Source organism: Mesoplodon bidens (assembly GCF_964165515.1).
Source record: "Mesoplodon bidens genome assembly, chromosome: 10".
In the NCBI taxonomy this organism is placed as follows: Eukaryota; Metazoa; Chordata; class Mammalia; order Artiodactyla; family Ziphiidae; genus Mesoplodon; species Mesoplodon bidens.
Window position 1 is genome coordinate 84,012,189 of NC_138172.1, and position 11,390 is coordinate 84,023,578.

The window sequence follows — 11,390 nt, forward strand, 5'->3', positions numbered from 1 at the left end:
GCCTTCTGCTCCCTCCTCGCAGGAGGCGGCCAAGCTTCCAAAGGTTGGCTGAACGTTCTCCACGTTCTGCGGCTGAGAGGGGCGTCCCGGTGTGCGCTTACGGTTTTTTTCTTTTTTTAAGCCGAAATTTATTTTATTCATGTAAAAAGCGGGCCAGCTCACTTTACTGTTATCACAAACAGCTGGCGTTCCACTTTGCTTACTCACGTAATTAAAACACGGACACATATATTACCATTTCTTCCCAATTTAAAAAGTCATCAAATACAATGGAAAAAATACATGTCAAAGTATTTTGAAGATTAAATTGAACAATGAACGTATATTTGGATTGAAGGGTTTAAGGTAATAAAAAATTAAGAATTGTTACAAAACGCAGGTTCGTGAGCTGGACGCACAGTGAGGCCAAACAAACCAAAACGTCGGAGTCTGGAACAGAGAAAGGTTTATTGTAGGACCAAGCAAGGAGAACGCGTGGTCCGTGCTCAAAACACCCCCAACTCCCCAAAGGTTTTCAGCAAAGCATTCTTTTAAAAGCCAGGTGACGGTGATCAAGCTCCTAAACACACTTCTCTGATTGGTTGGTGTTGCGGTAACAGGGCGGTTAACATTATCAGTTCTTAGGAGCCTGTAGGTCTGGGGGCTCATGATCATCAAGTAGTTAATTTCTTCCATTTGGTGGTAATTTTAGCATCTGTAAAACAACTCAGGAAGAATGCATCAGATACTATTATCTATGTATCTATACATCAGAGAGAAGCTACAGCAGAGGATATGGGGGAGGTGTCTGTCCTGGGAAGGCCCCATAGGGTCCTGCTCAGTTACAGTCTGTCTATTACTATGGGAGAGGATAATCAACGATTATTCTCTGCAAAGTATGGGGGTGAGGGGGTGATGCAGGGGATCATATATCACTACAAAAATAAATTCTGCAGAAGAAAACAAATATTCCTTCTCTTGCCCACCTCATCACAAACTGTATTTTTATAGTCTGTGAACAAAATAAACCCTTTAAAAAACCTGAACAAACTTTGGTTTAATCATTGATAATTTTGAAACAAATATCATACTAACCATGGTTTTATGACATAATTCATATTGTTTCAAGCCTGAAATTTTCGTAACAGGAAAGAAAAAAAATTCTATCATCAGGAGAGTTATCTTCTCCTTGAGGGTCAGAGCTCGAAAATATCTTTTAAAAGTTAAAGTAAAATATATTTACTTAAAAGCTTTTCCTTAGGCTAACAAATCCAGTCAATGCAAATATTTCACTAATTAGAAGTTAATATTCTGTCCTGAAAACATATATCTGATTTTTCAAATTTATAAAGAAGAGCTTTCCCCCAAAAAAATTATGAAAGGAGTAAACATAAATTTTAATTTTAAAAGGAAGTAAATGTATTCAAATTCATTTACCCCCTTTCCAACTCCCTACCATGGCTGGCTTCTTAAATGTCACTCATATTATCAAGGCTGAGATTATTGGCATTGCGTTGTTTATCCCATGAAAATAAATACACTCAATGCAGCTTGACAAACAAGAGTTTTTCAACAAAAATTCAAGGTGTGCATTTTTATGTAGTCTGTTTGTATCTTTTGGAAGGGGTAGAGGTAGATAAGGTGAGAACAATTCAAAATGCAATTTTTACCAGGACAGAGCTACATTTCACTAATAATACAGATCAATTTTCGAACTTGAGATTTTCATTTTCCAGGATTATCCTCATTTTTGTAAACAAAACGGTCGTTTATATGTTTCCATCCGGTCCATTCATAGAATATTTAAAATAAAAGCTTCCCTTTCTATATGATCAGAGGCACTGTTGCATTACAGCCATGAGTTACAAGTATCCCAGTAGCATGTAAAATTCTTTGATAGCAGGGATCAAGTGTAACTTGCTCTTTGGTTTATCCCTAATATATGCTATAGTGCCTAGCACATAGAAAGCATTTATAAATATCTTCCCTTTGATTTAATAATTCCACTTCTAGATGGCCATTTTTAGATCACCCAAAGGACTTTTGACCCAATAATTAATTCTATTACTAGATGAGTATGCTACAGATAATACTCTCATACATCCACAAAGATTTTCACTGCAAGTATTGTAGAATAGCAAAATACAGAAAACATCTTAAACATTGGATAAAACATGGTTCTTCCATACAACAGATTATAAAGTCATTAAAAAGAATGAGATAGATTTATATGCATTGATATAAAATATCTCCAATATATATTGTTTAGTGAAAAAAGCAAGGTATAGATCCATCTGTATAGTGTGGTATGGTTTGTTTCTAAAAATGGAAATATACATATGTAACAAGGCAGCTTTCACCCAACTCTCTTTGGGGAAAATCTCAAGCTAGTGTGGTCCAGTGTCAATCAAGTCACATACTGGGGTAAAAGTGCCCTTCTACATCACTCTTACCTGCCAGATTCTAGAACTGCACTCCTTCTTCAGCTCTGTGGGGTTACCAGGGTCTTGAGACTTGAAAAGGGGCTTATCCAAATTAGTTTGGTTAGCGCTGAAGTCTCAGAGTTCAGGAAGATGTCACTGGATGACAACAAAAACCTTACCACGGAACATGAGTGGAGCTCACTCTAAAAGTCTTTTCCAGCATTGGTGCTAGCCAGTCTCTCAATGTTAACTCTCTTGTCCACCTGGTCCCTCCTGATCTGATCTCCTTTTCATGAGCTCCTCCTTTATTCTCATTTTGTTCTTTCTCCTCCTAGTCTAGCTGGTGCCTAATCTACTCTTTGGAATACTCAAGCACTCTGGATCGTTATCTTTTTTATGTCTATTTTTATGGAAAAATCCTATCATCCCTTCAATCAGGTACTCGGCTTCTAAGTCAAAGCCAAGCTTTTCTTCAAGAAAACTTTGGCTTTCAGCACCTGTACTCTCTATTCTATATTAAAAAAAAAAGTCATTCAAAACTGCAGTGGGCATTTGTTGGTTGCCTACCCCTCCCTTCCCAACATTACTCTGATTTTCTCAGGTATCCATTCCTTGCCCATGTAGTTCATTAGGGTGACAAAACCTGCAGATTCAGGACTAGGCCATTCTATTTCCCTTGCAACAATTCCTTTTCTGAGGAAGGGCGTGGGACCTAAGCTAATCTAATTAGGCTGCATCTCAGTATTCTTGTTTGGAATGCCAGGACAAAAATGTTCTCTCTTCATAGGTGGACCAGAAAAATATATAACCAAACTCAGGAGCTTTGGCAGCCGTTTCATTATTTAAGGGAAACCAGCCAGAAGAGGAAAATGAGCCAATAAACCTCTACTTTTTAACTCAGTGTTAAATGGAAACCAGAAGTATACACTCAATTGAATCCTTTGTTCTTTCTGGGGTTCTTCTGGTTCTCCCTGGGGTAAATGAACGGCTCCATGAGGCAATGAAGCCCTCAAGGAGAGAAAAGTCAGAGCAACAGGGAAAAAAACAAAAAACCCTTCAGGTTAATAGATCCAACTTTAGCCTGCAACATACATGCTTGTATATACACGGAACTTATGGACAGATATAGAAGATTCCAAAAAGAGATTTCTTTGGGGAGAAGGATCAGGGGCTGGGGTAAAAGACTTACATTTTACTGACTTTCTTCCTGTAGTGTTTGAATATTTTTAAAAACGGGCACATTTTACTTTTAAAAATAAAAATAACATGGGCTTCCCTGGTGGCGCAGTGGTTAAGAGTCCGCCTGCCGATGCAGGGGACACGGGTTCGTGCCCCGATCCCGGAAGATCCCACATGCCGCGGAGCGGCTGGGCCCGCGAGCCATGGCCGCGGAGCCTGTGTGTCCGGAGCCTGTGCTCCGCAACGGGAGAGGCCACAGCAGTGAGAGGCCCGCGTACAGCAAAAAAAAAAAAAAAAAAAAAAAAAAAAAAAAAAAAAAATAAAAATAACAAAAAATAAATTGCTAAAGAGATCTCAAAAAGCAGTTTTTTCTTGTGGAACTTATAGTAGGTACAGCAGCATCATAAAGCCTTTTAATTTTGGTGATATAAAATTCTTAAAAGTCCAGCTATAGAACAAAAGTCCTTGTCATCTTTCCCTTTTGTCTTTCGGTACACCATCTCTCTGAAACTAGCTAGAATCTTATTCTCTCTTCCGTCTCTCTTCTTGGTTAAAGGATGCAAGGGCTCTCTTCTCATCAGCACTATAGATCTGGTTCTCTTTACGCAGTTGCACAGCCTCCATTCTGCAATGCCTGCTACCACTCATAACATAACCTAAGCATTCAAAAGAAGCAATCTCTTCACTTCTCAGCCCAATTTCACCTCTTCGTGGGATACGCTTTCCAGCTTTTACATACTCAGCCATAGCTGCACCTTCATCTGGAAGCAGAGCATGGCCGTAGTTCAAAGGTTCCTCATCTTAAGAGGTGTGTATTATAGGTGCCTCTGGACCTATTAGAGCCATGTTATCTGCAATCTTTGACTGCTCAATCCAGATATCTTCCGGCAACTCCCCTTCTGAATCCTTACAGTTTTTGTCACTGGATTCTTTTTTAGTCTTCTTCGTCTTTTTCTTGGGCTTTTTAGCTCTGTGTTTCTTTTTCTTCTCTTTCTTCTTGGCTTTTGTTGCTCTCTTTTTTATCATCATCAGAGCTAGTGTCGTAGTCTGAATTATTGTCGCTATTATCAGAATATTTCCTGTGTTTTCCTTTGGACTTTTTCTTTCTTTTCTTATTTTTTGAACGACTAGCCTCTTTCTTTTTTTCTTTGGAGCAGGAATGTGAACTGCTGCTCTTCTTAGTCTTTACCTCTTTATCCTCAACCCGGGTGTGTTCACCAGAATCTGGCTCAGGAAACTCTGGAGACAGCCCCCACACCTCAGGTGCTCCCAACTCCCCAGTCTTTTCTCTCTCTTTCAGCCTCCCCTGACGATAGCTCTCCTCCTTCTCCTTCTCATAGTCTTCCGCCCACTGCCTGTCGCCCGCATAGTGGTGGTGATCGTAGCGGTATCCGCCATAGTAGACAGAAGAGCACGAGAAAGCGTAGTTGCGGAGCCGGTGGGCCGCTCTCGAGATCCAGAGCGGCTAAAGGTACAAGGAGCACCAACGCCCGACCCGCCCCACTGAGGCCTGAGGCCCTCGCGGCCGCGGGAGTGCGAGTGGGAGTGGGAACGGCTGCCCCACGGGGATAGTCTGGCCTGCGCGGAAGGCAGGCTCCCCGACGAGCTGCGTCGCCGTCTCCTAGAGCCTGGGGTGTCCTCGGGGTAGCGCGACCGGGACACTGGAACCATGAGCCGTGCTTTCACAAGGGCAGTTACTACAAAGCCCGGGACTGACAGCGATTCCCGGCCACGCAAGCGCTCTAGCAACGGTCCGGCGCACGACTTCCGCTTCCGGCGCTTGCCAGAAGAAAAAGCAATCAGCATGTGGGCTGTAGGCCCGTTTTGGCTGAGGCTGCGTGGTGGCCTCTTCGCAAGAGCGGATAAAGGGGGCGTGGCCACGCCTGTTGTCAGGATTTACATTCCCCATCCTGAGCCCCGTGGGAATGTAAAAAGAGGAATTCGCATCAATGAATCCCTCTACTGTTCAAACACTCCCTTCTCTACCTGGTTACTTGCCTTTAAGCATCTTGATACCCTCTCTCCAATCATTCTCACTTCCGCCCTCTTTATCTTTACCCCTTGGTGAAGTTCCCCTACTTCTCACGCTCCTCTTGTTAACTCCTTAAAAAGGACCTGTCCACCATCTTCATGGCAGAGATACGTTTACGTTTATTAATGACTACCAAATCCCACTTGGAAGCAAGAACCAGAACTTATTTTAAAATCAAAGTTTGAGCTCAGCCTGAGTTAAGTGAGGACCGGAGTCATGATTTGTATTCTTAAATTCACAGAAACACAGGGAAGCATCTAACCCAGGCTTGCAGATGTCTCCTTATCTAGTTGAGCTTTTCAGAAACTGTTGTTTGGGAACCACGTTCTGCACACACTTTGTTCACTCTCTAAAATGGCAAACATTTCATGCAAGATTACTTCCCCCGGATCTTAAAATGTGCATAGACATTACCGTCATCTTGGTTCTCTATAGTTAAGTTGACCTGCTCAGTTAGTTGATAGACTTGGAAAGTGACAGAAAAGTTAAGTCAGAACTTAGGAATGGTGCTTTCCTGATGCTAGGCGTCTAAATGAATAAAATGGAGAAATTAAATTAAATAGAATCAAATAAGGTCTTTGATATAAGTAAATTTTAGTAATGTGATTGAAGGAGACAAGGACAGGCATGGTGCCCTGCCATAAACTATGCTACCTTAGGAACTGGCAAATAGGAGGGAGTATTAAAAATGAATGGTCACATGTATGGTGAAAATATCACAATGGATAAAGTATTACAGATTCTCTGTAAGTAAAAATGTCATACTACATGTAAAAAAAATTCTTTTGGATAAAATTAAGCCACTTAGTATTATATGGGGTTTTCAAATATTGATTGATTGATGGAATATCTCTTTCAGATAATATATGGGAAAATTAGTTTTAGAATATAGTTTTGTTCCTTAAGAAAACTATTATCTAGAACAGGGATTAGCAAACTTTTTCTGTAAAAGGCCAATAGTAAATATTTTAGACTTTGTGGGCCAAGAGACAAAATTGAGGATATTATGTATGCACTTATATAATAAGACAGAAAACAAATTTCCACACATTTTTATTAATGAAATATAATTATCTTATTCAAACTATAATAATTGAGTACAATTTTTCATAATACAGGTCTTCTGATGGGAAGAATGAAAAAAATATTTTGAGAAAATAACATTTTGCTTAATTGGGGTGCTGCCATTGTAGAGCAAAAGCAGCACCATAGACAATATGATCACATTTATAAACTAACTCCAGAGTGAATTTTTCTAATGATGACAGAGGCCCAAACATGGAGAGAGAGCTTTTCTCTACATTTCATTTTAAGGGGCTTTTTCCCATTAAGAAGGAATGTTACCTTTTAAGGAGTACCTTGTTGGTGGTAGAATGTTGCTCTTTATGGTTGAACAGGTATTTCTGCTGATGGGGAGGTTTGACTGATGCATAATGCAGATACACAATGCACAGTAGAGGAAAGAGAGGAGGCCAAAGGGCAGAGAAAAAAAAAATTTTTTTTCTTTTGGCCACACCACGCGTCATGCGGGATCTTAGTTCCCCGACCAGGGATCGAACCCAGGCTCCCTGCAGTGGAAATTCAGAGTCTTAACCACTGGACCACCAGGGAAGTCCCCAGAGAAAATTTTTTATGTTTAAATTTTCCTGTCTTGCCATAAAATATGAATTTTATTTCACAAATAATACAAAAGAACAAGCTGGATCAATTTCCAGATTCACTCATTTAATAGGAACTCTGCTAGGGGCTAAGGATGCTCTGGTAAGCCTGTCATTTATCTCACACATATGTCTCAGCCCTTCTATACCCCCTGCTGTAGCGGGTCTGAAAGGCTACAACCTTCATTTCCGAGGATCCCAATGCTGACGGGCAGAATTGGTGAGGAACAGAGGGAAGAAAACGGTTAAAAGTTTTAACACTTTAGTTAATACCTGAAACTATAGTTATTTTCTGACAGCTTGTAATTATGCAATGTGTTAGCTGTTTAAGAATTCACTCAGATGAAAGGAATAATCACATGGTTTATTACTATTATACAAATAAGTTACATTAGGGTTGTTCATATATTTTTTTCCTAGACCCTTAAAAATCTTGAAGTAGCTTAGAAATTTGAATAAAAATGGGAATTTGGAAAGTTGTGCAGAGGATTTTGGATGACAACTCAATTCCTAATAAACAAAATACATGGAACAGGCAGGAATATATCACAGTATTCAGCCATTAATTGGGAAAGGAGACCAGGAGCACTTGCTATGTTCAAATTCCAAGGTCTTAGATTGATGTGGTAAATAGAAAGGAATTGCTAATGCTACAGGGAAAGTGAGAAATGTGGGTAGATGCAGAAATAAAAGGATATTTCTACAATAAAATGTTATGTTAACCAAAAAAAGTCCACAGGAAAGTAGTCATCCCCAGATATTTCTGTAGCAGCAACTCCATTAGAAACGTACAAAATAGATACCACATCTACAGAGCTGACTGAAAAAAAGTTCCCGCATTTGAAATCGTCAGACCCAATTTTAGCTATCATAAGGAGTAACAAAAGATAGACTAAAAAGTGTGTTTAGAGAAAAGTAGGTAAATTAAGTTTACTGAGTAAAGTTCTCATTATGAATAATTGAGATGGAACCACACAGATGATTTGGGACATCATTACAAGATAAGATCAACACTGTCACACGCTTGTGTCAGGACACTGTTTTTAGAGAGCCTTTACTATTAAACTATTGTCATTCCAATATATAGAGCGTTTGGCTAACAAAGTGTTTAACCTCCATTTCTCTATCAATATTAACGTTTTCAGATTATTTACCCAGCACTTCTTATTTGTATGAGCAGATCCTCACAAGCCTGTGAGGTAAGTTGGCACTCCTACTATTTTTTTCCCACTAAAGGGGGAGGAAGAGGGACTTCCCTGGTGGCGCAGTGGTTAAGAATCCACCTGCCAATGCAGGGGACACGGGAAGATCCCACGTGCCCCAGAGCAACTAAGCCCGTGTGCTACAACTACTGAGCCTGCGCTCTAGAGCCCGTGAGCCACTACTACTGAGCCCCTGCACCATAACTGAAGCCCGAGCGCCTAGAGCCCATGCTCTGCAACAAGAGAAGCCACCACGATGAGAAGCCCATGCACCGCAACAAAGAGTAGCCCCCGCTCACCCGCAACTAGAGTAAGCCCGTGCGCAGCAGCAAAGATCCAACGCAGCCAGAGAAGGAAACGAAACAAGCTTTTGCAGGAATACACACATCTTTACCAAAATTAAGAACCCATCTAGGAGGGCTATTCATCAAAAATCTCTTTTCATTGTAACTATTCATTCTACCCAAGTAGAAAAAATAGCTATAATTACTTATTAATGAAAAGGAAGAAGAAAGAAAATGGGGGATTTCAGCATTGTTTCAGTTGGAGAAGTGAAGTATTAGGTTGGCCAAAAACTTCCAAAACCCCAATGAACTTTTTGGCCAATCCAGCAGAATGGCTAATTGACACTAAAATTCCTAAAAACAATTTTTAAAAGGATGAAAAGTGACGTTTTATTCCACTTTATATACTGCTTATATCTAACTAAGCAGCTTATTTTATGGGGTCCAATTTCATCTGAAAATAATTTTTTTGACCATCCTTTTAAATAGGCTAGAGTTAAACCCATTTTCTAATTCACTTACTTATAAACACACATTTGTTATATACAAAAGTGGGGTGTCTAAAAGCCTATCAGCAAAGTAACTTTTTAATCTGAAATTGTACAATAATGCCAGATAGTTTCCTAAATAATATTTTTATCATAAAATGTCAGTGGCTTCCCAGTGTTACTGAATAAAATTTCAACCCCTTGCTCTGGCACTGAAGGCAGCTACAATGTATGTATCTCCTCAAACTTGCCTTAGTTACTAAATTTGACAAACTCCTTTAGTCTTTTCAGCTAACATGTCACCCTGTCCATGCAATAATAGCACACAGCCAGATGTAACCTTTCCCTCCTCTGAACTTCCATAGGATTCACTCACAAGTTATTTACCACGGCACTGTCTTATTTTTATGTGCAAGTCTTATCAATGTTACTATACTGAAAGCCTAAGCCCAAGTATGTATGCATGTGTGTGTGTATGCTTTATCGCTTTCATTGTCAGGCATAGTAGGCACTCAAAAGTATTTTTCTATAATCTTTCCCTCCTCTATGGAGAAGTCTTTTAGTTTGGAAGGTGCAGAAAGAGTGAAAGGAGGCGCAGTGGTCCTTTGTTAATCTCAATAAATTATACTTATTAAGTGTATAATGTTTTCTGGTTTGTGAAAGGCTTTATATGTATCTCTTCACATGACATAAGAAACAAACACCAAAGAAAAATGAACAGTGTTTAAGATCAGGGCTATTAGCAAATATTTAGGAAAAATAAAGATAAGGAGACAAGAGGAAATGGCTAGCTTTGCGGAGGTAACAAAAATATGGTTAATTTAAAAGGAAATTTTAAAAGGCTAGAAAAGATTAACTGGAGGATGTCTACAGGATTTTAGAACACTAAAGTTTTAAATTATACTGCAACAAGGGGATAATGAAGGCAATGAAAGATTGTAGGGAAGTGATAAAGGAAGAGCCCCACAGTTTGCAAAGTCCCTAGTCAGCCAGGGGTACTTCAGAGCAGGAATCCAGCAAGGGTACTTGAGAACAGAAGAAAACGCTATGCTGCGGACTGAACAAAACGTGGTCTGGGATTTCCTCAGAGGCAGAACCCATTCTTGTTAAAGCTGGAAGCTGGGGACGGGCACTCAGGCACCTACGAAGAAAGTAGCAGTCTCTGAAGAACTTAGCAGAAGGTGATCTGGGTGAAAACAGGAGATATCATGAAATTCTTATTCAGAGTCTTGACTTCACAGGTTGATACTTTGAATGTTGTGGAATCGTTTTGGTCAGATACCCAGGACTCCCAATGTGTTTCTGAAAAGATACATTTTCTCCTACTGCGCATACTCGGGTCTCTTCAACATTGGCTGCCTCTGACCCAATCTCCCTCTCCCCAACCACTGGGCAGTTTTGAAAACATGAACAATACTTGTTATAAACGTTTGGTGTGAATCCTCTGACCTGGAGGGAGTTTAAGCTTAGCTGGCATGAGCTTTCATGCACTCTTGGCTTTAAGTTGGGAGAGAGGGATATGGGTGGGGTCTTGGCACTTGGTTAGGCCCAAGATAACCGAAAGGTGAGAAACAAGCTGTTGAGGATCATAGGATTTTTTTTTCTTAATTTAAAAATTTTTTTGGCTGCACAGCCTGTGGGATTTTAGTTCCCCAACTAAGAATCGAACATGGGCCCTCAGCAGTGACAGTGTGAAGTCCTAACCACTGGACGGCCAGGGAATTCTCGCATCATAGGATTTTCATCAAGATTCATAATAGTTTTGATCTGACTTGATAAATTGATTTTTATTTACCTGAATGTGAAAGGTTTCCCCCTAAAGAGTAGCAATATTAATATGAACTAATGTAGTTAACATTGACTATAGACTGGAATTGTACAGATGGAGCAGTCTCACAATGTCTTAATGATAAAGAAGCTGTTTAAGGCATTCTTACTATAACTACTATGCTGGTGAAGAAATATGGAATCCTCCACCCCAACTCTGACAATCTTACGTATTTGACAATAAATGTACTAGAATCCGAATCTAGATAAATATTCTAGACCCAGAATCTAGAACCTCAGAGAATTAGATGAACACAAATGGCCTTAGATAGTCCTCAGAAATCTAGACAACATTAGATTTTCAGGGCTATGAAGGTT

The 11,390-nt window shown here is 39.9% G+C and overlaps 1 protein-coding gene across 1 annotated transcript; it reads right to left on the reverse strand.

The window, feature by feature from the left end:
* Positions 1-3,684: 3,684 nt before the first annotated feature.
* NKAPL (NFKB activating protein like) lies at positions 3,685-5,252 on the reverse strand (the record flags this gene model as incomplete). The annotated part of the gene is given in 5 exon segments (XM_081247565.1): positions 3,685-4,106; positions 4,108-4,382; positions 4,386-4,602; positions 4,604-5,024; positions 5,027-5,252. Coding segments are annotated over 5 exon segments (1,251 nt in total). The 3' UTR covers positions 3,685-3,994.
* Between the last annotated feature and the right edge of the window lie 6,138 nt (positions 5,253-11,390).